The sequence below is a fragment of the Lynx rufus genome, unplaced genomic scaffold (genome assembly GCF_022079265.1).
Source record: "Lynx rufus isolate CCGP_SWC_20201006 ecotype Redwood Valley unplaced genomic scaffold, mLynRuf1.p SCAF_7, whole genome shotgun sequence".
NCBI classification, from domain to species: Eukaryota; Metazoa; Chordata; class Mammalia; order Carnivora; family Felidae; genus Lynx; species Lynx rufus.
This window is the reverse complement of record NW_025814889.1, coordinates 131,058,297-131,084,607: the sequence shown is the minus strand read 5'-3', so window position 1 is coordinate 131,084,607 and position 26,311 is coordinate 131,058,297. Positions and strand designations below refer to the sequence as shown.

The window sequence follows — 26,311 nt, the reverse complement described above, 5'->3', positions numbered from 1 at the left end:
GCCGCCATGCAAGGACTCTCTTCCGGAGATAACCGTTTAGAGCCACAGTGAGGCTGGCCCTGGGGAGGGTGGTACTCAGGCTAAATCCCTCAATCCTCCCTCCCCCGCCCCCCGCGGAGGGCAGGGGGCTCCTCAGGGAAAGTACGCGAGACCGCAATGTGGGGAGACCTAGGTCTCCAACCCACCTCAGGATCCTGCCTAGCCTTGACCTCTCTGGGCCTCAGTGTCTCCAGCATAAAATGGAGGTTGTCCCGGCTTGCCTACCTGCTCAGATCTGGGGAAGAAAATGAGTCATGCTGGGCAAGCCGCCAAGCACAGCGCGAAGGGTGGGGGTGGGGGTGGGGGTGGGCGCGTCACGTTATAAAGTGGAAACGACCCCCATGCCATGCCAGGCTTGGCCGACACCTGCTCCTTCCGCCAGCGGCCTCGCTGGCTCTGGCTCTCGGAGGTAAGAATACTGCGGGGCCCAAGACAGGAGGAAGGCTCCGGAGAGTCAGAGGCCAAAGACAGGCAGGGCTTGGGGAACGCGGCCCCCTCAGGAGGTCACCGAAACAGACTTCGTACGTGTGTTGGCGCTGGAGGCCCGGCCCCCAGTCTGGGATTCCCCTGATGAGGATCTGGGGGTCTGAGGGAAGAAGGGCCCGGCATCTCGGCATTCCCTGGCCGGCCCCGCCTTCCTGAGCCCTGGGGCAGGTGCGCCTGTTCTCCAAGGGCAGCTGGAAGGCCCTTTAGGGAAATCCCGTGCGACTCCTCCCCCTAGTTCTTGTCAATAAAGACAGTGACCCCCGACCAGAGCCGTGACCTGGGCCAATTCCTCTGGCAGGTGCTGTGCATCTAGACTGGTGTGCATGGATGGGTGTGTGTGTGCGTGTGTGTGTGCCACACCAGCCGTGTCTCTCCGGGCATGGGCTGTGTTCCCGGGGTCGCGTACATATGAATACTTGGAATAAATGAACGAATAGGGAGATCCCATTTCCCAAGCTGCAGGGGGGCAATTTTCACACCGGGACTCTAGCCTCCTTTGCATTTGTGCCACGAAGGGACCCTGAATAAATGTGGGGAGGGCCGGGGCGGGGGGGGGGCGCTGGAAGGAGCTTGTGTAGGGGTTTGGGCCTGGAATCTGTGGGTTATTGGAAAGGCGGGGGCCACAGGGTGAGGAGAGACCTGAGGTTGTGAGCCTGAGCAGGAAGGATAGAGTGGTGATGGCCCTCCCTGCCTGATTCCTCCTCTCCAGGCGGTCAAGTTGCTCAGAGCCAGGGCCTTACCTTCAACTTCTCTCTCAGAGGCGGTTGCCAGGCAACAGCCCATGGCCATCAGGCTCTGGACCCGGACTTCAGGCATCGGCATTGGCATCGGCATCGGCGGTGAGGATCTGGGAGTCTGCAGGGCCTGGAGTAGGGGGAGCGGAGGGCCCAAGGCTGCAGGTGTCCTCGCCTACAAGGGGTGGGGAAGATGGAGGTCACTGTCCCATGGGAAGGTGACAGCTGGGCTCCACAGGACTCTAAACACAGAAGGAAATACTCTAAAGGTGGCAAGAACCCCAGGCTGGGGTGTGAGGGGCATTCCCCGGAGTAGCGCGAGGTCGCAGTCCTGCCAACGCCTTGCAGTGCCCCATGTCACTGGCGGGCCCTGGTGACGTTCTCAGTGACACCGCTGGCAGGCTGGCCTGAAGACACGGGGGAGGAAGACGCACAGTCTCCGTGCTCTTTGTCGGAACCACGGAAGCGCACGAGTCACTACCTGGTGGGGGAGGGGGGGAGTGTGGGGGGGGCCGGCCGTGGGTGGGGGCTGAGCCTGGAGCAGAGGGAACCTGGTGTGCTAAGGCCCTGAGGCTGGAGAGCTGCAGGGAATAAAAGGAAGAGAGGTGGAAGAAGGGGGGGGGGGGTCAGGCCCACCTGAGAGACAGAAGTGGTGTCAGACAGGGCCTCTGGATGCGACCTTATTTGGAAGTAAGCTCCTTTCAGATGCAAGGAGTTAAGATGAGGTCATGCCGGGGTGGGGGGCGGCCCCTCCCCCCAATCCTACAGTGACTGGTGTTCTTAATGGAAGGGGAGATCTGGACGGACAGGGGCACAGGAAGAATGCCCGGTGATGCTTCTACAAGCCACGGAATAGCAAAGGTTGCCAGCCCGCTGCCAGGAGCTGGGCGAGAGGCCCTCAGAGGCCTCAGAAGGAAACAACCATCCTGACTCTTTGATTTCAGACTTCCAGACTCCCGAACCGGGAGAAAATTAATTTCTGTTGGAAGCCACCTAGTTTGGGGCCCTCGGTTACGGCAGCCCCAGCGCACGGGCTAACAGATCCCCACCTCCGAGACAGAGATAATCGTCCCTCTTCTCCGGGATCTCCGGGGGCGTGTGTGTGTGTGTGTGTGTGTGTGTGTGTGTGGAACTGTGGCACCGACCCGTTCGCTCTTTCATTCAGTGAGCGTTTATTAGGCAACTGTCAGCTGCAAAAAGGCTGAAGGCAGAGAAGTGCGAGGTCCGTCTTTCAGGAGCAAAGGAAGTCACGGCAGAGATGAGAGAGAAAGAAGCCAGTTCTTAAGCACGCGGACTCTGGAGCTGCCTGGGTTCGAGTCCCGGCTCCTCCCTTCCCTAGCTGTTGGGCCCTGAACCGCTTAACTTAACCTTCCCGTGCCTCTGTTTCCTCGGCTCTGAGATCGGGGGAGGGAGGGCAGATTTCTCTACCGTTAGGAGGTTTAAATGAGTTAATATTTGTACACAGTTTAGACTCGTGCCTGATGCGTTAGGTGCTGTGTTGACGTGGGAAGTGCTTTAACAGAAGCAAGAGTCCCTCTGCCGGTGGAGGGTGGCCGTCTTCTCCCCGGGAGGCGTTAGGGCCCAGCTGAGCGGAAAGAGGAACCTGGAGTCGATGGCACAGGGAAGGAGGCCCAGGTACCCAGAACGGCTCCGATACCCACTCCCAGCTGAGGACGGTGAGGCCTGGGATGCTCATGCGACTTGCTCAGGGTCACGGCTCCAGAAGCAGGGACCAAGAGCCCTGTTTTCTGAGTCCCAGTCCCCCAGTCCAGTGTCTCTAGTTTTTAACAATTGTGAAAACGGGGGACAGGGTGGCAGGAGCAATGCTGGCGGTGGAGAGAGGGCCCGAGGCCGCGGGTGGCCCCTGGGTAGTCAGGTGATGCCCTCAGGGAAGACCCGACAGGCAAGAGGCCAGCCCGGGCCCCACAGGGGACCTCCGTCGCCTCCTAGAGGCTCAGCCCCCCTCCGGTGAGCCCTGCGGCCTCAGCACAGGCCTGGCTGGCAGGTCACGGGGGTGTGCACACAAGGGTGAGTGAAGGGGATGCACTTGTGCACGTGTGTGTGTGTGTGTGTGTGTGTGTGTGCACGCACGCGCGGAGGGCAAAGCCAGCCCTCACTTTTTCACAGGCTCAAAGAAAATGCCCAGGCCACACCTGGCGTCTCCAGGGTTCCGGACACCTCCCGGTTCACACATCCTGGGAACATAGTCCTGGGTCACACAACCCCGGGAACACGGTCAGTAGGCAGCCAGGAGCCCGTGTCCTCTATGGTCGGCTTGCTACCGGGGGTGGGGGGGAGTGGGGAGGACAGGGGGAGTGGGAAGGATGGGGGGGAGTGGGGAGGACAGGGGGAGTGGGGAGGACTGAAGAGGGGTGGGGAGGACGAAAGGGAGTGGGGGGGGACCAGGGGGAGTGGGGAGGACTGAAGAGGGGTGGGGAGGACGAAAGGGAGTGGGGAGGACCTAGGGGGAGTGGGGAGGCTGGAGGGGAGTGGGGAGGATGGGGGGAGTAGGGAGGGTGGGGGGGAGTGGGGAAGACTGGAGGGGAGTGGGGAGGACGGGAGAGTGGGGAGGATGGGGGGAGTGGGGAGGACCTGGGGGGAGTGGGGAGGATGGAGGGGAGTGGGGAGGACGAGGGGGAGGAGTGAAGGGGACCTGGGGGGAATGGGGAGGATGGGGGAGGGGAGAGGACCTGGGGGGAGTGGGGAGGACAGGGGGAGTGGGAAGGATGGGGGGAGTGGGGAGGACAGGGGTAGTGGGGAGGACCTGGGGGGAGTGGGGAAGACAGGGGAGTAGGGAGGATGGGGGGAGTGAGGAGGACCTGGGGGAAGTGGGGAGGACGGGGGGTGGGGAGGACGATGGAGTGGGGAGGGTGGGGGGGGAGTGGGGAGGATGAGGCGGGGGGAGTGGGGAGGATGGGGGGAGTAGGGAGGGTGGGGGGGAGTGGGGAGGATGGGGGGAGTGGGGAGGACCTGGGGGGAGTGGGGAGGATGGGGGAGTGGGGAGGACGAGGCGGGGGGGGGAGTGGGGAGGACGGAGAAGTGGGGAGGACCGTGGAAGTGGGGAGGACGAGGGGGGAGTGGGGAGGATGGGGGAGGGGGGAGGACGAGGCGGGGGGGCAGTGGGGAGGACGGAGAAGTGGGGAGGACCGTGGAAGTGGGGAGGACGAGGGGGGAGTGGGGAGGATGGGGGAGGGGGGAGGACAGCAGGAGTGAAGAGGATGGGGGGAGGGGGGAAGAGGGCCAGGGTGGGACGCGGCCTCTCGGGCCTGCTGTCTGCTTTAATTGCCAGAAAATGTGTCAATATTTGCACACGGGAACTGGTGGCCGGCTGCCGCACTTGGTCAACACGGCCCAGACCCGGTTTCTCCACCTGTAAGGAGGGGTCGTCGCCTTCCCTCTGCTCCTCAGGGCGGGTTTCTCCTCTCGGGCCATCAAATGGCAGCGGTTACACAGGGAACGAAGCGAACCGTCAATGCCTGTTCATGCGGGTGGCAGTCAGCTGAGCGGTCAGCCACACCATCGGCTCCGACCCCAGCCGCCACCGCGTCTTAGCGCTGCGGGACTCCGGGCTGGCTTCGAGCCTCGGTGTCCTCATCTGTAAAACGGGCTCCTACCCGCATCTCCCAGGACTGTCGCAGGACCCGAGGGCTGCGCCACGGGCTCCGGCCCAGCCCAGCGCTGTGCGCTGTGTCCGGCAGGGGGCGCCGCGGCACCTCCGCCTGGTCGCGGCTCCGCTCGGCTGGACTCGGCTCTCTTCGGCTCGGACCCGCTTTTTCAGACTCGGCTGTGTTCGGCCGCACCCGCTAAGGCCCGGCCGGACTCGGCTCTTGCTCGGTTGTCCTCGGCAGCGGTCGGCGAGAGTCGGCTATGTCCGGCCTGGCTCGCGCCCGCTCGACGCCGCTGGGCCCTAGACTGCCAAGTCCCCTCCCTGGCGCCGCGGTGGCTCCTCCCTGCCGCCTGGGGTTGGGCTTCCCGGGTGGAGGCCCCGAGGCCGCTGCAGAGTGGCCCTGAGGCTCCGCGGCCGGTCGGCGGTGGCGCGGTGGGGCCCGGTTTGGCCGAGCCCTGGGCCGTGCCGAGGGTGCCGCGAGCGTGCCCGCGGCCGGTGGCAGGCTTTTCCCAGTGCTCGAGGCCGAAGCGGGTGGGCCTGGGTCGGGGAGTCGCCCCCACCCCCACTTCTTCCCAGAGGAGGCCAAGGTTGGCTGCTGGATTCCCTCCCACGCGCCTTGGCGGGCTCCTCATCCCGGTTCTGCCGCCAGCCGCCCCGTGGGGAGGGAACCGTTGCTGCACCTGTTAACTTTAGCCTCAGTTTCCCCGTCTAACAGTTAACGAACGGGGTTCTTGTGTGGCGGGGCAGGGGGGCGGGCGACGGGCAGGCGTCCTGAGACCTGCGGGCCCTTTCCTTCGCTGGGCCTCTTGGGCGTTCAGTTTCCCCTTCGGTTGAAATGGGATTAAACGCGCCCAACTCGGATTAACACCCTTGGGATCAGCGAGTCCAGGACGGAAACTGAGTCCAGAGGTGGACGTTCCCCCAGGACCAGCCAGTGGAAGGGCTCGGTACAACCAAGTCTGGGGGTCTCCGCGCAGGGGGGGGGAAGCTGGACGAACTGCTGGGGAGAGGGAGGGTCCCCTTGGACCCTCCGTCCACTTTGTGGAGAATGGGGTTTGGGAAAAGTGCATGGGCTCCAGGGCCACCCCTTAGCGCGTCGCAGTGGGCCCTTCATCTTCCTCGTCCCCTCCTCTACCCCATTATCTCCTGAAGAAGGGGGCGGGACGCGTGGGGAGCGTCACAAGCCGCGGGTGGGATGGGACACACACAAGCTACCCGGCGCGCGCAGGCCCTGCTCCCCTGCTCGGCAGGCGGCGGCGCTCCCGGTTCCCTTTGTTTAGTTTCTTAATTGGTTACTGACCTTGAGCGGTCAGATCGGTGACTTGTCATTCGCAATTTGCAAAGCTGACTCCAGGAATCATGTGTTCTATCTCATTTTTGAGAGGCACACATCTTATTTTTTAAATTACAAGATGGTTCCTGGCGCTTTGTAAGCACTGACCGAATGTCACTATTTTTATACCGGATGTCACTATTTTTATACCTGTTCCCCAATCCTGGGCAATAACCTAGGCGTGGCTAGGAGCTTGGTTCTGAGAGTGAGTCTGTGCCTCATTTTCCTCATCTGTAAAATGGGGATAATACTCAAGAGATTTGCCGAGGGATTCGATGAGTTAATACGCGTAAAAAAAAAACCTTAGGACAGAGCCAGGTAGGGAATAAAAGCCATCTTTTGTAAGCAGGGGGAGAAGAGAGCAGTTGGGGAACACACAGCTCTGCCCTGGGTTTCTGGCCTTGGTGACGAAGGTTTTGGCTTTCTGCCTTGGGGTTACACCCTTGCTGATGGGGGTTGTCGCAGAGTGACGAGAGGTATCCCAAGCCAGCTTCTCTGGACATGCGGTCTCTTGGGTCCCAGGGCTTCTGACTCGGGTGTGCATGAGAATGGGCTCATGCCCTTGCCATATTCACGGTGTAACCATGGAGAAGCACTGATGGGTGGCCCACACAGGGTACCCCACTGGGTGTCCCACAAGCTGTTCAGACGCCCTCGGCCTCGTCGTGTCCCTCTGGCCCAGGGACTCCCGGGCTCAGATGTAGGGAAGCGTGCCCAAGGTCACGCAGCTAGGAGGAGCGGAGACCTAACACTTTTCTCTGCCCCAGAGCTGGAACTCTGTCTCTAAGCTATCTGGCCAGCTGGGGAGATCCTCCGAATGGCTGGGAGACCCGGGGATGCTGCATAGATGAAGGCATTTTAGGCACAGTGGGAGAGAGCGAGAGGAAAAATATTGAAGTATAATACGTCTGAGTCTTGCTGTCTTGTCTGCCCTGCCTCCAGCTGTTCTGGACAGAATAAAAGAGGGGCTTTTTTTTTTCTGGGGCATCGGCCTGGCTGGGGGCCAAAGGAGCCGGCCTTAGAACCTGGCGAGCCCAGTCCCTTTCCTGGCCCCGACCTTCTCATCTGTTAAAGGGGATGAGCAGCCTTTGACAGGGGGGCTGCACGGAGTACAGTGCGGGCACACGAGAGGATAAACTATTCCTGTGTCCCCGAGCTGAGCTTCCCATCCCGTCGGGTCCGTCTTCCCTTCCCTTCCCCCTTTCCTAAGCCAGAGGGCTCAGAGACAGCCAGGAGCTGTCTCCCCCTCTGGTGCTGCTGACTCAGCCCTTTTCTGGTGGCAGCAGCTCGGGGAGGGTGGGGAGGGTGGCTCCCCTTGGCTCCCTCCCTCTGTAGCCTTGGCTCAGTGCCCTGGGAATGCTGCCTGGGGCAGGGCCACGGAGAGGGCATGGCCAACGTGGACTTGGAGTTTTCTCAGCGGCCATAGTCCTTCAGTCTGCTTCCTGTGGGGCCCCCTTGGACCCCGAACTAGGCCTGGCGGGGTGGGGGGGGGCTCCACGTGGGCTTGGGAGGTGAAAGCAGCACAAGGCTAGAGGCTGGGCGAGTCTGACCCTCATTCCAGCTTGGACTCCAGTTTGGCTGTGACCTTGAGCCAAAGCCCTGGGTCTTTTCTGGGTCACAGAGTGCCTGCTGGTCAGATTAAGTCATCGAGTTAGGTCACCTCGAAGAGTCCTCCCAGGCCTGATATTCTGCTGTTTGATTAGCCCCCAAGCTGATAGAAAAACGGAGGCCCAGAGAGGAGAGGCAGTCAAGGACACACAGCCCCGGGGCTATCCTCTCCTCCAACCTTGCCCAGCTGAGCGGAGCCTGGGGTTTGGGGTCTGAAGCCCCAGACTGAAATCCCGTCACCCTCGGGTCTCTACATTTCTGTGCCTCCCGAGGGCAGTAATGTCACCACTTCCGTTTTCCCAGGGCACAGACCCTGAATGACAGCCTTTGCCCCTCAGCGATGCCCAGGCGTGTTCACGGAACTCTAGTGGGGTGGGGAGCCCTTCCTTTCTGTGGAGTTCTGGTTCTTCATTTGCCGTGTGACCCTGGGAAAGCCCAAGGCTGGCGGGGGGAGGGGGTTGTTGAGATAACAAATGGGAACACCTTTAGGTGTTCACCCTGCAAAGATGAGGTCCAGCCCAGGCAGTAAGTCCTCAACAAATGCAGAATCAGAGGGTGCTGGAGGGTGAGGGACATCTGAGCCTGCCTTTGGCAGGTTCTCTGACCCCAGAGGCTACAGCCTTTGCAAATATTCCGCGGCCCCCCTCCCCCACCAAGCCCAGGCCCACCCCAGATTCTAGCGCTGCCTCCCCCTTCCTGAGCAACTTGGGGGGGGGGGCTCCTGCCCCGTCCCTTCCCTGGCCTTGATTTTCCAGCCTGCACCTCAGGACGCCTCACTCAGGCCCCTTCCGGCTCCAGCTCTATCGGGCCTCTGAATCAAACCAGACCCCACTGGATCGCCAAAGAGTTAAGCGAAGGAAATCCCCAGCTCCCTCGGCTCCCTTTATCTCCACGCGGATCCCAGAAGCTGGAGAGGAGCAGGCAGGGAGGAGGGGAAGTGGGAAGCCAGCTCAGCCCGCTCCCTCCGCCTTCCCTCCGCCTCCCTCCCTCCCTTCATCCCTCCCTCTTCAGCTTGCTTGCTTGCTTGGCCTGGGGGTCCGGGCCAGCAAGAGGCAGACATGGGCCAAGGAGCCAGAGGCTGCCCAGAGGCTGGGGGTCTGTGAGCCGCTGTGGAGGCCGCTGGACACAGGGTGAGTGATGAAAGGTCCTGTAACTCCCTCCAGCAGGGCCCAGGGGGCTGGGGTCAGAGCCCAGAATTCCCTTCCTTCCCCCGTGTCTTCCTAGGCACATCTTGGGTTCTGCTGTCTCCCTCTGACCCTGGCTAGCCCCTCTCGCTCATTCTCCGGCTGACTGAGATCTCAGCACCCCTCACCCCCAGAAGGGCTGCCCCTGCCTGGACACTCACCGGCTCAACTCCGCAGGCCCGGCTCCCTCCTTCCCCAGAGAGCTCTCAGCTCCTGAGTGGAGGCAGCAGGGACCCCCCCCCCATCACCCCCGCCCCCCCCCCCCCAACCACAACACGGTCCCTCACCCTTGATCCCTGCCAGGCACCCTCCCCCAGGGCCAGTCAATGATCACGGCTGTGGTTATTATTACTCTAGTTCAAGGCTGCCTTGCTTCCTGCTTCCTGCTTCCCAGGTTACAGTTCTCTGTGTCTCTGAGCTTTTGACTGAGCTTTTGACTCCCGGCTGGCCCGGGGCCCACAGAAAGATCCCCGATCGTGCCAGTCCTCTGGGAGAGACTCTGCTCGTCCCGTCCTGTGCAGGCCCTGGGAAGACGTCTTGTCGGTTGCAGAAGGAACACGTTGTTTTATTTTATTTGCTTATTATGGAAGGGTAATTGACATGCAGTGTTAGTTTCAGGCGTAGATGACTACATCCCAGTCATTTGGCAATTCTGTACATTACTCAGTGCTCACCGCGATTAGCATAGTCCCCGTTCGGTGTTATTGCAATGTTATTAACGGTCTTCCCTCTGCTGCCTTCTTTTCCTTCTTTTTGTCAGAGTCCTTTACAAGTCAGGCACTTTCCCTGCCTTTGGATCCTTCCAAACACCCTGGGAGGCGGGTGGTGGTTTCTTCTGCTTTTACGTGTCAAGGAGTGGGAAGCCCAGAGAGGTTAAGCCGCTAGCCCGGAGGTCACACAACTTGTAAACTCTCGCGGGATCTCAGGTCCAACCCCGAGGCCTCCCCTGTCCCCAGAAAGTCACGTCTCTCTCTATGACCGGGGTGGGGGGGGGGAAAAGAGGGGGTTTTTGCTCTTCTCAAAAATCACTGGGATGTGACATTTACAAATACAAGATGAGGGTGATCATCTTGGACAGAGATTAGGCTGATCTCTGAGAAACTCATCTGCCTGATTGAGCAGAACCAGGAAGCCAGAGCAGGTGGAGCTTGGGAATGGTCACCTCTAAGGAGAGGGGTGGTGTCTCCGGGGACTGCCTGCCCCACCCCCCATTCACTGCTGCCCCCCCCCGCCCGCCCCCAGAGCTGCTCTTTTAAAACCTCTCTCTTACCTCAGTGCTCAGTGGAGACAGAGTAGCATTTAAAAATAATAATAATTTTACCTTCTCTGCACGTATTAACCACACAAAAAAATATTTTTGAATCGTACTAAATGTTAAAGCAGAACGAAGAGGAAATAAACAAAGAAACGCTAGAAGTGTCAAAGCCAATCTGGTTTCGAGAGCTGAGTTTCTGATCCTGCGATAAGGTGCCAGCCCCCAAACACCGCTATCACCTCAAAGGCTCTCTGCCTGGCTTCCTGCCCACCCGCCTGTCCCCGGTGTCTGCTGTCCCGGCCACTTCCTGCCCCTCTCCTGGAACCCTGGATCGTCTCTTGGCCAAGGCCAGAGGCCGGTCTTCATAGCCCCTTGGGCTTCTCTGAGCCTCTTGAATTTTCCGGACCTCCTCAGCCTGCTCCTTAATTCCAATTTACCCCCTTGGCAGCGGATTGGCAGATCTGTGATGACTGACGCAACCGCCGTCCAATGAATTAACTCCGGAGCCCTCCCTGCGGGCCTTCTGTGTGAGGTCGCGCGGGTTGTTGACGGTGCAAAGGTGCTGAGAGGGAAGGTGGGCTGACGCCAGCCCTTGCCAAGCCACGCGCCCTCAGTGCCGCGTTCCTCCCAAAATGACGTCTTCTCTGTATTTGTCTCTAACGCGTCCGGCCAGAGAGTCACCTCCTTTTGCCTGGCACCCAGGCAATTGTATCTCAAAGGTACAAGGGCAGCATCGTGGGGCACAGCCCCGTGCATTTTCTCTGACGGATGTCGCTGCCTGGCTGCTAGAGTAAATGAACTTTCCTGGCCCCTTTGGCCGGACCACGGAGCCCCTGTGCCAGACCGTGGGCTCAGCCACGCGTGCCCCCTCCCGGGGAACAAGCCTGCAGAATCTTTTGTGTTTGTCCCAAGGGTCCACCGACCTTCCTCGTGCTGCCGGGGGCATGTGCTCGCCGGACACGGAGGAGTGGGTGACAAGGAAACAAGCCCCGGGGAGGCGGGTCGGGGGGGGGGGGGCAGAAACAGCATTTCACGGGTGATGACTCTTGGGTGGCTGGGACATCTTCCTCACCCTCCTCAGCAGAGGCCTCCAGGGACCCTTGTCTGTTCCTGGCCCGTGGCTCCCTAGAGGGGTTTCCCTCCCAGGCCCTGGGTTTCTGGGGCCTCGGCCTGCAGGCCGTGCATCGCCGCCAGTCTCTTCGTGACCTTGGAGAAGTTGCTTCTCTGTGTGGGTCTCAGTCTTCTCGTCCGTTAAGTGGGGGCACGATCGCTCCCTCCCCGAGTTATGTCAGGTGGGCGGACGCTGAGCGGGCAGCCTCCAGGCCGGGCATCGGCGCGGTGTAGATGTTAAGTTAAATAGAGTCTCTGCCCCTCCTTCCTTGCTCCAGGTCGCCATGGGGATAGCTGCCCTGGGCCTCCTCTGCGCGGTGCTTCTGTTCCCTCTCTTGGTGCTTGGGGTCCCCACCCAGGAGCCCACCTCTGGGGAAGCTGTGGCCTCCGGTCCCCCTGGGTACTGTCGCCGGTGCTGTGACCCTGAGGACTCCCTGACCCCCGCCGACGAAGCAGATGTGTCCTCAGCCTCTCCATCTGCCCTCCCGTATGTGCTGCCTGAGGTCAGGCCCTACATTAACATCACCATCCTGAAGGGTGAGTGCCCACACGTGGCTCAGGCTAGACGGGTCCGCTTGGGGATGGGGAGGGCCTGGGGGTCTCTTCCCGGGCTGGGGTCAGTGAGGTGGAGGGAGCAGGAAACACCAGGACGGAAGGCTGTCCGAGACCCTTTCTTTCATTCGCACGTTTATTGAGCACCTGCTATGTGCCAGCACTGTTCTGGATTCTGAGGACGGAGCGTGAACAAACCAGACAGAGAAGCCCACTGCCACGGAGCTCCCGTTCTAGTCGGGGAGGCAGACAGTGAGCAATAAATATATTACCGCGTTAGGGAGACAGAACGTTGGGTGGTGAAAAATGCTATGGCAGTGGTGAGTAGAGCAGGGCAAGGGGCATCAGGAGTGCAGGTAAAGGGGGGGGAGGTTGCATATTAAATGGGGGTGGTCAGTGTAGTTTCAATGAGAAGGTGAGGGAGAAGCCATGTGGATATCCGGGGAAGCGTGGGCCAAGGTGAACAGCAGGTGCAAAGGCCCTGGGGCAGGAGTGGGTCTGGTGTGTTTCAGCGGCAGGGGACAAAAGGAGGAGCTGAAGTTGGAGGCGAAGCAAGGACCCGATCAGACTTGGGCTTCCCCTCTGAGTGAGATGGGGAGCAGGGGGGCGCTCAAGCGGAGGGAGCTGATCCCACTTGGGTTTCAAATGGATCCCTCTAGTGTCGCACGGCGAATAGCCAGCAGGGGACCAGGGTGGAAGCAGGGACACCCGTGGGCAGCCCCTGGGGCTGTCCAGGTCGGAGCTGGCTCCCTGTCCTCTAAAATCAGGAAGAGGCTTCTGCTGCTGGGGGCCGCGGGCAGCTGGGCTGGGGCCAGGCCCTAGACCCCCGTCACCTCTGCCTGCGCTGACAACCACCCCAAGAGCTCGGAACTTTGTCATTCCTCCCCCCCCCCCACTTTGCAGTTGGGGAAACTGAGCCCCCGAGAGGGGAGGAGCTGTGCTAGGAGCACACAGCTGTCAGGAGCAGAGCCAGGGTCTGGCCCGAGGTCTCCGGAGGGCCAGGGCTCGGCTGGCCTCTGAGACCCTCCGGCCCTGAGATCTCACGGGTGAGGACGCCTCCCTTCCTCCACGTGGCCCTCCGAAAACCCTGAGTCGAGGAGGACACGCCCGGGCCAGACTTAGTTGCGGGTGGGGGGTGGGGGGGGTGGACCCTTGGCCGCGGTGCAAGGCTCCTGGCTGGCGTCAGGGCTCCCGGGTCCCAGCCCCGGCTGCTGGGCACCTCTGCCCTGTGGGTCAGGCTCGGCTCTCCCTCCCTGGCTTGCTGCCTCACTTGTAAAACGGAGAAGGAGACCCCCTCCTAAAGCCACCCTTCACCCCCTCCTCCCTCGGGGCGAAGAGGTGCTCCGCAAACTGTAAAGTGCTGGGCACGTGATGAGACCGTTCTCCGTGGAGGCCGTGTCCCCGCTTCTCTCCAGGCCTCTCCTCCCGGGGGCTGGGCCCTCCTCCGCTCTTCCCACGGGTGTGGCCACGGTCCTAGGAGACCTTGGGAAACCACAGGGCCGTGTGGGTCTCTCAAAGGGGAGGGGCTGATGGTGCGATCATCAAATATGTGGGAGCAGGTACCTGGAGACACAGGCGGTCACCTGCGTCTCCTGAGTTCAGGGTCGGCCTGGAACAAAGGCTGGGCAGAGGCCTGCGTGCCCGAGGACCAGGTTAGACGCTGCCGGACCCCAGGGCAGGCAGGGACGGGCTGAGCCTCGCTGGGTGGGCCATCCCACCTCGGGAGTGTGGGCTGTGGCGCACTGTCCCCTAGGACATTTTGTTGAGGGCCCAGGAGCACCCCTGCGAGGTGGACGTGATCCTTCTTAAGATATAGACAAGGCAACCAAGACCCTGACCGGGAAACGCCCCAGTGGGACATAATCCCCACCCAGGGCCGCCTGGCTCCTACCCAGGGCTTTTCCCTTCGGGGAAGCAGAGGTACTTTTCTTGGGTTCCTCCTCTGGGTCAGAAACGCAAAGCGCAACCTGCACGTAGCCCACGTCTCCACTGCAGTCTGGCTGGGGTTTGGGCCTGGCCTCCCAGGGGCCACACCACGCCTTCGCTGTAGGGGGGAGGGGAACAGGCAGGCGGAAGACAGACCCTCCTGAGTCTTGCGTTACCTGCTTCCCCTGAGCTGTGTGACCCTGGGTGACTCCCTCAACCTTCCTGGGACCGGAGACGGTCATGGTATCTTCCTTAGACGGGCATTCAGGGAGGTGAGGGCTGGCATGCACCAAGGGGCTCTGTAAACGCTGGCTCCCGCTCTGGCCTCCTTCTCGCGTCTTCCGCAAACCCACGGAGGGACTCCCTTGGCGCAGGCCTGGACGCCTGCCCTGACTTTCCCCTTCTTGTCCCCACAGGTGACAAAGGGGACCGAGGCCTGCTGGGCACCCCCGGGAAGCTGGGCAGGGAGGGTCCCCGGGGGGAGCGCGGCCCGCAGGGCACCAAGGGCGCCAAGGGGCAGGCGGGCAGCCCCGGGGGCCCGTGCCGGACGCGCTTCTCCGCCTTTTCCGTGGGCCGCAAGACGGCCCTGCACAGCAGCGAGGGGTTCCAGCCGCTGCTCTTTGACACCGTCTTCGTGAACCCGGACGGCCACTTCGACCTGGCCGCCGGCCACTTTGTCGCCCCCCTGCGCGGCCTCTACTTCTTCAGCCTCAACGTGCACAGCTGGAACTTCAAGGAGACATACGTGCACGTCATGCACAACGAGGAGGCGGCCGTCATCCTGTACGCGCAGCCCAGCGACCGCAGCATCATGCAGAGTCAGAGTGTGATGCTGGCCCTGGGGCCCGGGGACCGCGTCTGGGTGCGGCTCTTCAAGCGCGAGCGGGAGAACGCCGTCTACAGCGACGATGTCGACACCTACATCACCTTCAGCGGCCACCTCATCAAGCCCGAGGAGGACTAGCGCCTCCAGCGGGGGGGCCGCTCCGGCCGGGGGGTGGGCTGGGGGCAGGGTCGTCCCCTGCGAGGCCTCAGTTTGCACCTCCGTAAAGTGGGCCCCCGGGACCTGGCGTCCTGGATGGTCTTCCTCTTCTTTTCTCCCCTCCGTCACCCCCTTTCTCTCCTCTCTTGGACCTATCTTAAGAAGCCCTCTGACCTAAACGTTCTAGAATTTTCCCAGCCTTTTAAACCGGCACGTCCCGGACTTGAACGTGCATCTGAATGACTTTGGGGGCTGTGCCAAAATGCAGATTCCGATTTGGATTCTGGAGGGGGCCCGTGATTCTGCATTTCTAAGACGTTCCTGGGTGGTGCTGATGGGGCTGGGCTGTGGACCCCGCTTGAGCCACCAGATTCTAGGACTTCCACACGCTTCTACTTTTGGAACATTCTGGAAGCCTCCAGAACATTCTCTTCCCAACATCCTCCCATTCTCGCATCCCTCTGGGGCTCCCCCTCCTCTGTTCTCTTGCCCCTCCCAGCCCACCCTCCCGAAGGTGCCTGGCTCCCAGGTGCTCGCTGACCCTCCTTGGCCTCTCTCGCCAGCCCAGCGTCCCTGGCTTTCCAGGCTTGGTTAAGGTGCTAAAGCCCTGGTGGGCATCTCCTGCCCAGCAGCGCCTCCTCTGGCCTGATGCCGCCTTTACACATGCCACCGGGGAGTGGGCCGGGCTTTGGACCCCTCAGCAGGTCTAGGGAACTGAAGCGGCCAACATTCCGGGTCAATCAGGGGGAGGCTCCTCTCAGCCATGAAGCCAAGACAGGCACCGGGAGAGGCCAAGGTCAAGTGAGGGGACATCAGGCCTTCTGTCCTTTCTCCCCCTCCCAGGGTGGGCCGGCATGGCCACGTCCAGCCTTCCCCTCCCCCCATCCCGGGTGGCCTGAACCTCTCTCCAGAGGGAGATGGCCTCCGCCCATTGGTGCTTACACAGACCCCGGGGCAGAGGTGGCCCCAGTGGTGGTTTCTGGTGCTCACTCATAGCCAACGGACCCATGGCTACGTGGCTGGGGGCTGGCAGCGGGACCTGAGCATGTGCCGTCGAGGCTGGCGCTCTCCCAGCCGCCCCCCCAGCCTGACTTCCGCCCCTGCCCTGCTTGTCCAGAGTGATTAAAGTTCGTGTGTCTCTTTGGCAATGCGGGCTGGTTCTTTCCCCTCGGCTTCCTCTGCCCACCTTGGGAGGGCGGCCCGTCCCGGTGCTGCCGGTGCCCCCCGGGGAAGGCTCGAGAGACGGAGGCAGCCCAGGGCTCCTCTCCATGTGCTTCCCACCCACCAAGACACCGGCCCCCTCTGTCACTCATCTGCCAGGGCGCCCGGGGGCGGCCAAGCTAGCGCGTGGTGGCCACTCACGTAAATGTAGTTACAGTTGACGTAACCCGCGCAGGCTCCCCTCGCAGACTCGACGGAACATTCTGCACCCCTGGGCCTCCCTGTTGCTGTGTGAGATGGCTTCCTGGGTACTGTGTGCGAGAACGAGCTGTGCAGGAGGAACGGCCTCCCGGACTCAGCCTAACCCAGCCTGGTGGCCCACCCAGGCAGGGGGTGGACACAAGTCTTCGAGTCTTTGGAACCTATACGGCCACGAAAGTTTTCCCACTGGACCTGAACTCCCTGCGGCTCTCACCCAAGGGGCTCCTAACAGGTCAGGGGCTACTCAGGGGGAGGCGATCCCAGGGCCTGCTTTCCGTCCAGGCTCTGTTCATGCGCCATTGGCCTCACCAGCACTCCCTCTCAGCATCCCCTCACCCCCGGCGGTAAAGGTTGTTCCCCCCCCCCCCCCACGCCAGGAGCCTTTTGTCACGGTCACGTCACAAGGACAAGCCGGTTTGCTGATTGATAAGGCAGCAAAGCTTTATTTTTCCTTTTTTTTTTTTCTGGCAGCAAAGCTTTTGAAACTTCTCACCAAGCACCCGCAGGAGGATTGAAGCTTGTCCTTTGCAAGCTGAGGTCAAAGGTCCCCAGGCATTTCCGGGCCATGTTAGCTCAGGGCTCCCAGAGAGCATCTCCCCCAGTGTCTCAGCGGACCTGTGACAGATGCCGCCTCTATCCGTGGTTCAGAGTGGCCTCTGATGCCTGCCTGGGCCAGATGTCCCCACAGGAGCCCAGTTCCTGGCTTGGTGGCTTCTCTCCAATGGGTGGTAAGAGCCCCTGGATCTTTGTGATGGGGGCTCTCCCGGAAGGCAACGTCTTGGCGGGGGCTGGGTGAGGGGCCCGGAAAACTGGAGGCCCCCCAAACCTGCTGCCAGGAATGTGGGGGGGGCAGTGTCCCCCCGGAGATCTGCAATGCTTAGTCCTGGTGACTCTGGTGAGCCCATGTGGTTACCTCCCCACCCCGGGGGCAATCCCTTTCAGTTACATATTTTGAAAAGAGTATTTCCCTCCGAAGTGTTCGTGACCCAGGGAGGGAAGAGAGAGGAGGGCCAGGGGGCGAAGAGGCTCATGAAATGGAAAAAAGCCTGGACGAGGAGTCAGGGGACCTCACCTCAGCTTGGCCATTGCTTGGTCGGGTGGTGTGGGGGGCGGGGAGAATGGTGATCGGACAGGGATCTGAGTTGAAACCAGGAACAGAGCTGGTGCAGGCAGCTGAACCCAGCTGTGTCCCTGGGGGCCTGCTACCCGGACGGGTGGGCTGGATCCATCCCATGGGCTTGGGTAGGGTGTGCCCGGAAGTCACACAGGAGGAAGGACCTTCCTCTGTTGCACTGGAGTATGGGGAAGAGTGTGGAGAATTCTCGAGAGGGTGATCTAGGAAAGCTTCTTAGTGGAGGGGGCATTCGAGCCGGGCCTCGGAGGACGAATAGGAGTTTGAAAGACACCATGATCTGGGGGAAAAGGGACAGTGGGGTGCAAGGGGTGGCCGTGGGCCAGTGCGGTCTATGCTCTGGGCACTTGGAGAGGGCAGCACGCTATGGAAATGTTTGGAAAAGTGCAAGAGACAAGGGCAGGATGAGATTTAAGGCTGGAAAGGTGAGGAGGCGCCAAGTCATAAAAGGTCTCGAATGTCTGCCTTCGTCTGGACTTGACCCCCCACGTGCTGGGGCATTGCTGGAGGGTTCTGAGCCGCGTGGTCACTGGTTAGAGTTAACTAAAGGGGCAGACCGCTCTCGTGGCCGGGTGGAGTGTGGATTGTACAGGGTGGGACCAGAGGCGGTCAGCGGTGCCGTGGGCCCGGGAAGGGCACGGTGTGGACCCAGGACGCCATCCGGCGGGAAGGGCCGTATTCCCACTGGACTTCAAAGGAGGCAAGAGATTTAATAGCAGAGGGGGGTGGGCGGAGGGCAGCCAGATGGGGGGCGGGTTCAGCTTGGGCAACGGGTCTACTAGGCTCTGTTGCCCCTACTAGACTTTTCTATGGCAGTGAGAAGAGGGCAGGCCTGGGTGCCAGTAGCTGGGCTCCCGTGCCGGCTCTGCCCCGGGGGAGCCCCCTGAGTCAGCTGAGGACTAGAAGACGCTGGGTAACGCATCTAGTCTCTCTGGGTCCCCCCATTGTCCTTATCTGTCACGTCGGGTTCAAAGCCCCCCCCCTCTTGGCCCACGGAGGCCTTTGCGGGTGCCCGAGGCTATACGGGGTGACTTTCAGAACTCCAGATCAGGACCCCTGGACTGACGATGGGAAGGAACGTGAAACCAGCGCTGATCGTCCCAGAAAATAGGAAGTGCCAAGTGACAGGGCTTGAGAAATTTCAGGGAAGCGGTGAGCGCTCGGATTCCAGAGCGTGTGGGCTCTGGAGCCCGGCTAGGGGGGGGTTCTGATCCCGGGTCCCTGTTCCCTTAGAACAGCTCCTGGCTCAGCGCCGACACCACTGTTTCTCCTGTGCCCGCGAACCGGGCCTGTCACCTCGTCCCCGTGAGTCTCAGTTCTGTTTCAAATGAGGACCGAACGTGCTGGTGTTTCGCGCGTTCGCGGGGGTTGGCGCCCGGCCCGCGCTCCAAGGCCATTTTGCTGGATGGATGACGTGTGCTGAGCAGGAGGGGAGAGGAGCCGCGGGAGGCAAGGTCCAGGAGTCCTGGCCCGGGGGTGGCGGGGGGGGGGGGTTGGAATCTGTGCAGCACCCTCCACTGTTTCTTCCTCCTCCCGCCAGCTCCACGGCCCGGGGCCCGGTAGCCACAGGCTGCCACGTGTGCATCTGGGGGAAGGGAAAACATAGGCAGAGACTCAACACGACCAGAAACAGATGTCAAGAACACTCGGGGTGGGGCCCGGCAGGGCAGAGCTGCTTCCAGAAGGCAGGCTGCGGGAGCCAGAGAGGAAGGAAGGAGGGATTTCCAGGACAGGAGTCAAGAGTGCGAGGCTAAGCCCCCGTGGCCGGGAGCAGCTGGCTTGCACACCCAGCAGGAAGGGAGGCCCGGGGGGGGGGGGCGCCGTGCAGGGTCGGGCTGGGGTGTGAAGTTGCTGCCTGGAGGTGAGGGTGTGGGCGGGAGGAACTAGTAACCGAGGTCCGGGCCCACGCAGCAGCGCAGTGAGAGTGTGAGTGTGGGCGACCGTCCCTGTCCTTCCTCTGGCCAACTGCTGTTCCCCGCTGGGGGCGGGGGGGCGCATTGGTGTCACAAACACAGAGGTGCGCGAACTAGAACTTGCTTTCCACCGCTCTGGGCTCCTGGGTCCCCCCCCCCCCCACATACCCGCTGAGCCGCGCGCTCACTCCCGCGGAGCCCTCCTGGGTTCTCGTCCCTCTTGGGGCGCTGTGCACGGGGGCTTGTCTCACAGGTTCTGCATCGCTCCGGGAGCTGTCTGAACCCGGGATCCTGTGCCTGAATACACCGCGTGGCCGTTTCTTGTCCGGGTTCTCAGCCGCCTCCCCAGGGTTCGGCCTGGGAGGGCGCCGTGGCCCCTCTGAGTCTCAGCTGCCCCACACCTGTTGGGGATGTCCTCTGTACCCCAGCTCCAGGCTCAGCTGGGGAGGAGGGGCGACGGTCCCCTTCAGCCAGGAACCCCAAGACCGACACGTTCCTTCCTCCCCCTCTGCCCGCCTCTACCCCCAGGGGTAGCCGGGAGCTCAGATCTACTCAGTGTCTGCTCAGGGCACCCTCTCCCAAAGCTCTCAACGGGGCAGACAGGTTCTCTCCTTCCCGTTTTAAAACATAAGAACCTAGGGGCGCCTGGGTGGCTCAGCCGGTTAAGCGTCCGACTTTCGGCTCAGGCCACGATCTCACAGTTCGTGAGTTCGAGCCCCGCGTCGGGCTCTGAGCGCGAGCTGACAGCTCAGAGCCTGGAGCCTGCTTTGGATTCTGTGTCTCCTTCTCTCTCTGCCCCTCCCTGCTCACACTCGGTGTGTATCTCTCTCTCTCTTAAAAATAAATAAAGATGGGGGCGCCTGGGTGGCGCAGTCGGTTAAGCGTCCGACTTCAGCCAGGTCACCATCTCGCGGTCCGTGAGTTCGAGCCCCGCGTCGGGCTCTGGGCTGATGGCTCGGAGCCTGGAGCCTGTTTCCGATTCTGTGTCTCCCTCTTTCTCTGCCCCTCCCCCGTTCATGCTCTGTCTCTCTCTGTCCCAAAAATAAATAAACGTTGAAAAAAAAATTAAAAAAATAAATAAATAAAGATGAAAAAAAACCGCCTAAGAACCTAGGAAAGAATCCTTCCCTCCCTCTGCTTTTCGTGGCACGTCCCTTCTGTATCTGTTAGGATGCTTTTGGGGGCACAGAATGCTTCTAGAACATAAGGCATCAGAAAGGACAAATAACCCGAAATCCCAGGGCTGGTTCGTTCAGCAGCCCAGCAGCTTCGCTAAGGATCACGGGTTGTCCCAGGGTGCCACTGGGCGCTCTTAGCGCCACAGCTTTGTGCTCAGGCCAGCGTCCCTCAGGGCCACAGGACGGCAGCCACAAGCTGGTGGCCACACGTCTGCTGTCCCGGGTCCCCGGCGTGTCACATCGGGCATGACGAGGGCAGGTGAGATGACCAGTCTTCCCTCCTGCAGCCTCTCCCTACTTCTCCTTGGCCAGAGCCGGTCACATGACCGCACCCAACCCAGCCTCTGGGAAGAACAGAACTGTGGGAAGCAAGATTTACCTCTGAGCCCTGAGAGTCCGGGCCAAACCCCCAAGCGGGATAAGAGGGGCTGTGGGGGAGACGTGGTCAAAGGGACAGCTGGCACATCGTCACCAAAGCTCTCTGGCCACATTGTCAGATGTGGCCATCTGATTCAGCCAGGTATCTTGGTTCTAGGGAGCCTTCCCAGACTTGGGGGGGGACAGCATCGGCCCTGAGCGTCCCCCAGCGCTTATCAGTTGTCAGCCCTGCCCCTTGGCCTTCAAATCCCCGGGGCACCAAGGTCACCATGTCTTAGAGCCCCTCCCCCACCCTCCCAAGAAGAGTCACACTTCCCTGAGCTCAGTCGAGGTTGCTGGTTCACCCAGGCGCCCCAAGATGTTAAATATTATTGTAAGGTAGGACGTTGGGTTATACTGTGTTTTTTTTTTTTTTTAAGTTTATTTATTTATTTTGAGAGAGAGAGCACGCGCGAGCAGGGGAGGGGCAGAGAGAGAGGGAGACTATGAGAATCCCAAGCAGGCTCCACCCGGTCAGCGCAGAGCACGACTCGGGGCTCGATCTCCCGAACCGTGTGATCTTGACCCTGAGCTGAGATCAAGAGTCAGAGGCTTAACCGGCTGAGCCACCAGGGTGCCCCTACTTTTTTACAGAGGAAGAAAGAGACCGGATAAGTGCCTTTGGGTACCACGTGCACATCTATTCGACAATTACGGAGTCACTGCCTTTTCCAGGCTCTGCTCCGTGCTAGGCCCCGGGGGACGATGCCGTGAACACAAAATCCACACGGGCCCCGCCCTCGTGTGGCTGACAGTCTATAAGCAAAGGCCCCGGGGGTAGGAAACTGCTCAGCCCTTCCCAGGAACTGAAAAAAGCCAGGAGGGGGGAAGGAGACGGCTTTGCGGGTCCTGGGATTTTGAACCTGTCCAGTGGGCACTTGAAGGAGTCAAACCCAGGCCTTGCTGACGAGTATCTAGGACCCGAGCTAGGATTTTTCAGAGGGTGTCTGGACGGGGCAACACCTCCTCGAGCTAGGGCCGGCCGGGCTCCTCACGGGGAGTCTCGGGGGAGCTCGTGCCCTTGAACCTGGACCCCCGCAGCCAGGGGCATGCTGGAGCCGGCTCGCACCAGCTGGCCAGGGCCAATGGTGTGAATCCGTTCCCAACTCTGAGTTCAGGGACATCACAATGTTAGCTTGAAGTTGGCCACGGTGGGAGTCCTTTTGCGACAGAAGTTGGCAAACGTTCCGATGGTTAAGTTGGGGAAAACAAAGCCTTTGTTAAAAAAAAAAAAAAAATGCAGCCGCCTGGGAGGGAAAGGGTGTCCCCAGAGCTTTTGCCTCCAACACCCCTACCCTTCAAATAAGGTCAGAGTCCCGGGCCTCTCACACAGGAAGCGTAGGGCAGGCTCGAGTGAGGCAGGGCCCCCGGAAGGAGGCTCTCTGGGTGTTTGGTCCCCAGGCTCAGTGACCTGCTCTTTATCTGGGACCCTTCACCACCCCACCAGCCCCCACCCCACCCAGGGCCCAGGCTGTCTACTTCACCCTGCCCCCTGGTGGCCAGGGTAGTTGGTGGCTCCAAGGGAGGCCTCCACCCCAGCAGGGCCAGCCTGAGTCCGGCTCCTGGGATGAGGGAAGCAAAGCCCCGGAAAGAGCTGACGGAGCTGGGCACATTCAGGCGGGGCTCCAGTCAGGGAGCCCAGGCATGGCACGTGCCAAGGTCCTGGGGCTCTGGGTTTTTCCCACCTTGAGCTTTGGCTGGGGCTCAAGCCCTCATCTTCAACATCACTTTTTTTTGTTTTGTTTTTCAACTTTAAAACTAGCAAAAGTTGAATTATCTTGCTCACATCCCAAAGGAGCTCAGCTCTGGCACCCCAGGCCCCCAGAAATGCAAACCACTTCTCTGAGAGGGAGCGCTGAAGGGACAGCAGGTCATTTCAACTCGGCCACCATTAACCAAGCATCTCCAGGAGGCTCCAGGGGTCCAGAAGTCAGATCCCCTTGAGGGCTCCCAGTGCAGGGAAGGACCTTCAGGAAAAGAAGGGGAATACAGGGGCGCCTGGGTGGCGCAGTCGGTTAAGCGTCCGACTTCAGCCAGGTCACGATCTCGCGGTCCGGGAGTTCGAGCCCCGCGTCAGGCTCTGGGCTGATGGCTCAGAGCCTGGAGCCTGTTTCTGATTCTGTGTCTCCCTCTCTCTCTGCCCCTCCCCCGTTCATGCTCTGTCTCTCTCTGTCCCAAAAATAAATAAACGTTGAAAAAAAAAATTTAAAAAAAAGAAGGGGAATACAGTGCATCGGGGGCTATGAAAGAAGTTTCTATAAGGTGCAAAGCTTGCATAAATAAGGGTGGGTAGCTCCAAGGAGAGAGCAACCAACTCTATCCTTATGTGTTTGGGTCTTGAAGGATGAGTAGGAGTTCGCGTGGAAGAAGGCAAAGAAGGCTGCAGGGAGCATTCCATTCTGTACGAATCAGCCCACAAATCCCATAGATGCTTTTTGAGAGCGAGTCAAGCCACCTCATGCCATGTAGGACCTACAGGCTGGCATGGGGCGAGGGCACGGATCGGGGGTCCCGGGGCACATTTCGGGGAGCATGGCAGTTGTCCCGCAAATTCGGAAGACAGTCCCTGCTTGTCATCCCTCCTCCAGTTCCTCCCGGATCCCCTTTCCTTTCAGATTTTCACATCACCTCCTCTGACCACCTGATTTGAAATGGTGCCCTGCACCCCGTGTCTTGTTTTCTCGTTTCCCCATAGTGTTTGTCTTCGAATTCCTGTGGCGTTTGCTTTGTTGTTTTATTTATCGTTGGTGTCTCCCCCTCCCCCATTGCTGGACTGTGACTTCTGTAAGAGCAGGGATCTCGGTTTCGTTCACTGCTGGTGACACAGAGCTTGGCACGTAGCAGGCACTCGATAAATATTTGTTTACTGGATGAATATGAGTTCTAGAACTGGCCGAGGTTAAGGGTGGGCGTGGGGAAGCTCTCCTTGTTTGCCCCAGCCAATGTCTTCTGCATGCGTTTTGTTAGAACGGGGCACACTCTATGTGTCTCACACTCATCAGGACCACTTTTTAAAGGCACAATTGCCTCTAGAGACTGAACAGTTCTTTTCTCTGTCTTGCTAACTGATTTAGATAAAACATTAAAAGGCTTAGAATCAAATAAGAGCTTATTCTTATCACTCAATACTGGGATTGTCCTGAAATTTCAAGCCAGTGGTCATTGTACTGACACGGTCCCTTAGTTACAATTATTTGTGTATTGTCCTGCCCCCATCCAGAGAGAAGGTGCCTTGAATTATGCAGATGGTAGGTGTCAGGTGTTCTTGTAACCTCTGTAGTGGCCAGCATGGGGCTGTCAACAGGATCCCCGTAAATCCCTGTCGAATTAAAGAAAGCATGAACAGACACCTCCTCAATCTGATACCAAGACTCCCCTTCCATCCACTCATCTGTCCGTCCATCCATCCATCCATCCACCCATTCATCCATCCATCCTTCCTTCCATCCATCCTTCCATCTATCCTTCTATCCTTCCATCCATCCATCCATCCATCCATCCATCCATCTATCCTTCCATCCATCCATCCATCCATCCATCCATCCTTCCTTCCATCCATCCTTCCATCCATCCATCTGTCCATCTGTCCATCCATCCTTCCATCCATCCATCTGTCCATCTGTCCATCCATCCTTCTGTCCATCCATCTGTCCATCCATCTGTCCATCCATCCATCCATCCATCCATCCTTCCTTCCATCCATCCTTCCATCCATCCATCTGTCCATCTGTCCATCCATCCTTCCATCCATCCATCTGTCCATCCATCCTTCCATCCATCCGTCCTTCCGTCTGTCCATCCATCCATCTGTCCATCCATCTGTCCATCCATCCTTCCATCCATCCTTCCATCCATCCTTCCATCCATCCATCCTTTCAACAAATACAGTGTGAGTGTCTACCTGAGTCACACATGGCTTTAGGGGCCAGAGAATCCCTGAGACCTTGAGGTGCCACAGTCCAGCCAGGAAGACAGCCACCAAGCAAATCTTCCACCGATGCCCAACAGTTAAATGAGAGCAAATGCTTGGGAAAGAAGGGCAAGAGCCTGGACAGAATAGGCCAGCGTCTGCCTTAGCTGGGGTGGGGCTGGCCAGGGAGGGCCTCCCTCGGAGAGTGACCACCGGCTGAAGCCCGTGGTGGTAAGAGCCCAAGGCAGGAAAGAGCTCTGAGCCTTCCAGGAACGACAGGCGCCCAGGGGTGTGGTGGTAAGGACGAGAAAGAGTCTTAAGATTTTTGTCTTCAGAAGCAGCTGGGGCTGAGGGCATGACGGTGGTACTTGGGAGGGAGGGAGGAGGAAGGAGGGCTGAGGATGTGGGTCGGGGCTGCAGGGGCAGAACTGTGAATCCTTGGCACTCAGGGGCAGTCAGGGCCAGAGGTGGGGGGCGACACCATCACCAGGGCTAAGGGAAAGAGATACAAGAGGAAGAGAGCTGTGTCAGGAACCCTAAGAGTCAGGGCCTGGAGGAGGAGGTGACTCTGTTTCTGATCTGTACCAAGTAAAGAAAGATGAGGACCCTCCTGGGTTAAGTTCCCTGCTCTGTCCCAGGACTGAGCGGGATGGAGGGATCTGGAGGGCTGCAGGCCAGAGTTCAAGGTTCGCTCTGCTGTGTGACCTAAGGCTGATAGCTGCTCTCTCTGAGCTCAGACTCATCATCAGAGCCTCCAGATCCCTTTGTAGGTCGTTGGTCTTGGCTTTCTCCTTCCTCGGGCTCCCCTCACGCCGTCTTCCTGGAATCCAGGGCCCTGCCTGCTTCCCCATCCTATCTTGCGGGGGCATGGGACCCCCCCCACACCCCGGAACTCCCAGGTAGGAAACTGGGTACTGATCCATCTGGGTCATTCACCTCGCCTTTGCGTCCTCTCGCTGTGTAGAGGCTGGGGAGGAGCAAGCACCGCCCTCTGGTGGCAACTTCTGGGACCCCATGTCCCAGTGCCCTGTTGCATTTTCACCTAAGTATTCCTCAGAAGCAATTATCGAGTGCCTTTTGTGTGCAATATTCCGAGCCAGGCATGAAGGAGGGGCAGCGAGGTTAAAGACGGAAGGGATTCTGTATGGGTCAGGTTGTGGGGGCCCGTCCAGTGCGGTGGGGACCTTGGGCCTGGGAGGCATCTCTCGCTCCCCAGTTAGCCACCGGGCCGGCTGGCTCTGCCTGGCTCGGGTGTGCCTGGAGGAGGCCCACCTGTACACAGGTGTGCTGCCTGGAGCACACCTGGGTGCACACCTGAGCCGGAATGGGCTTGCTCCTCCGGGAGGGAGTGATCCCTGCATCCCAGGAGGAAATCAAGGGAGCCTGGGCACTCGCCCTGGAGGGGCCTTGCACTTGGGACGTTTCAAGCTCCAGGCGTCTGCTTGCACCCGTGTCCATTCCCACCTGTGCCCCTGTGCTCAGGCCGGTCTCTGCCCCTGGCTCTGTGTTGGCCTTTATTCTGC

The 26,311-nt window shown here is 60.2% G+C and overlaps 1 protein-coding gene across 1 annotated transcript; it reads left to right on the top strand.

Moving 5' to 3' along the window:
• Positions 1 to 11,494: 11,494 nt before the first annotated feature.
• On the top strand, positions 11,495 to 15,930 carry C1QTNF6 (C1q and TNF related 6). The gene is made up of 2 exons (XM_047066215.1): positions 11,495 to 11,893; positions 14,251 to 15,930. The coding sequence occupies exons 1-2, from the start codon at positions 11,641 to 11,643 to the stop codon at positions 14,796 to 14,798; spliced, it is 801 nt and encodes a 266-aa protein (XP_046922171.1). The 5' UTR covers positions 11,495 to 11,640; the 3' UTR covers positions 14,799 to 15,930.
• The last annotated feature ends 10,381 nt before the right edge of the window (positions 15,931 to 26,311 follow it).

Bases quoted from the DNA above. Each gene is read 5' to 3' on its own strand.
- C1QTNF6 (XM_047066215.1), top strand. From the start codon at position 11,641: ATGGGGATAGCTGCCCTGGGCCTCCTCTGCGCGGTGCTTCTGTTCCCT. The intron at 11,894-14,250 runs GTGAGTGCCCAC...TTGTCCCCACAG, and splicing joins TAACATCACCATCCTGAAGG to GTGACAAAGGGGACCGAGGC.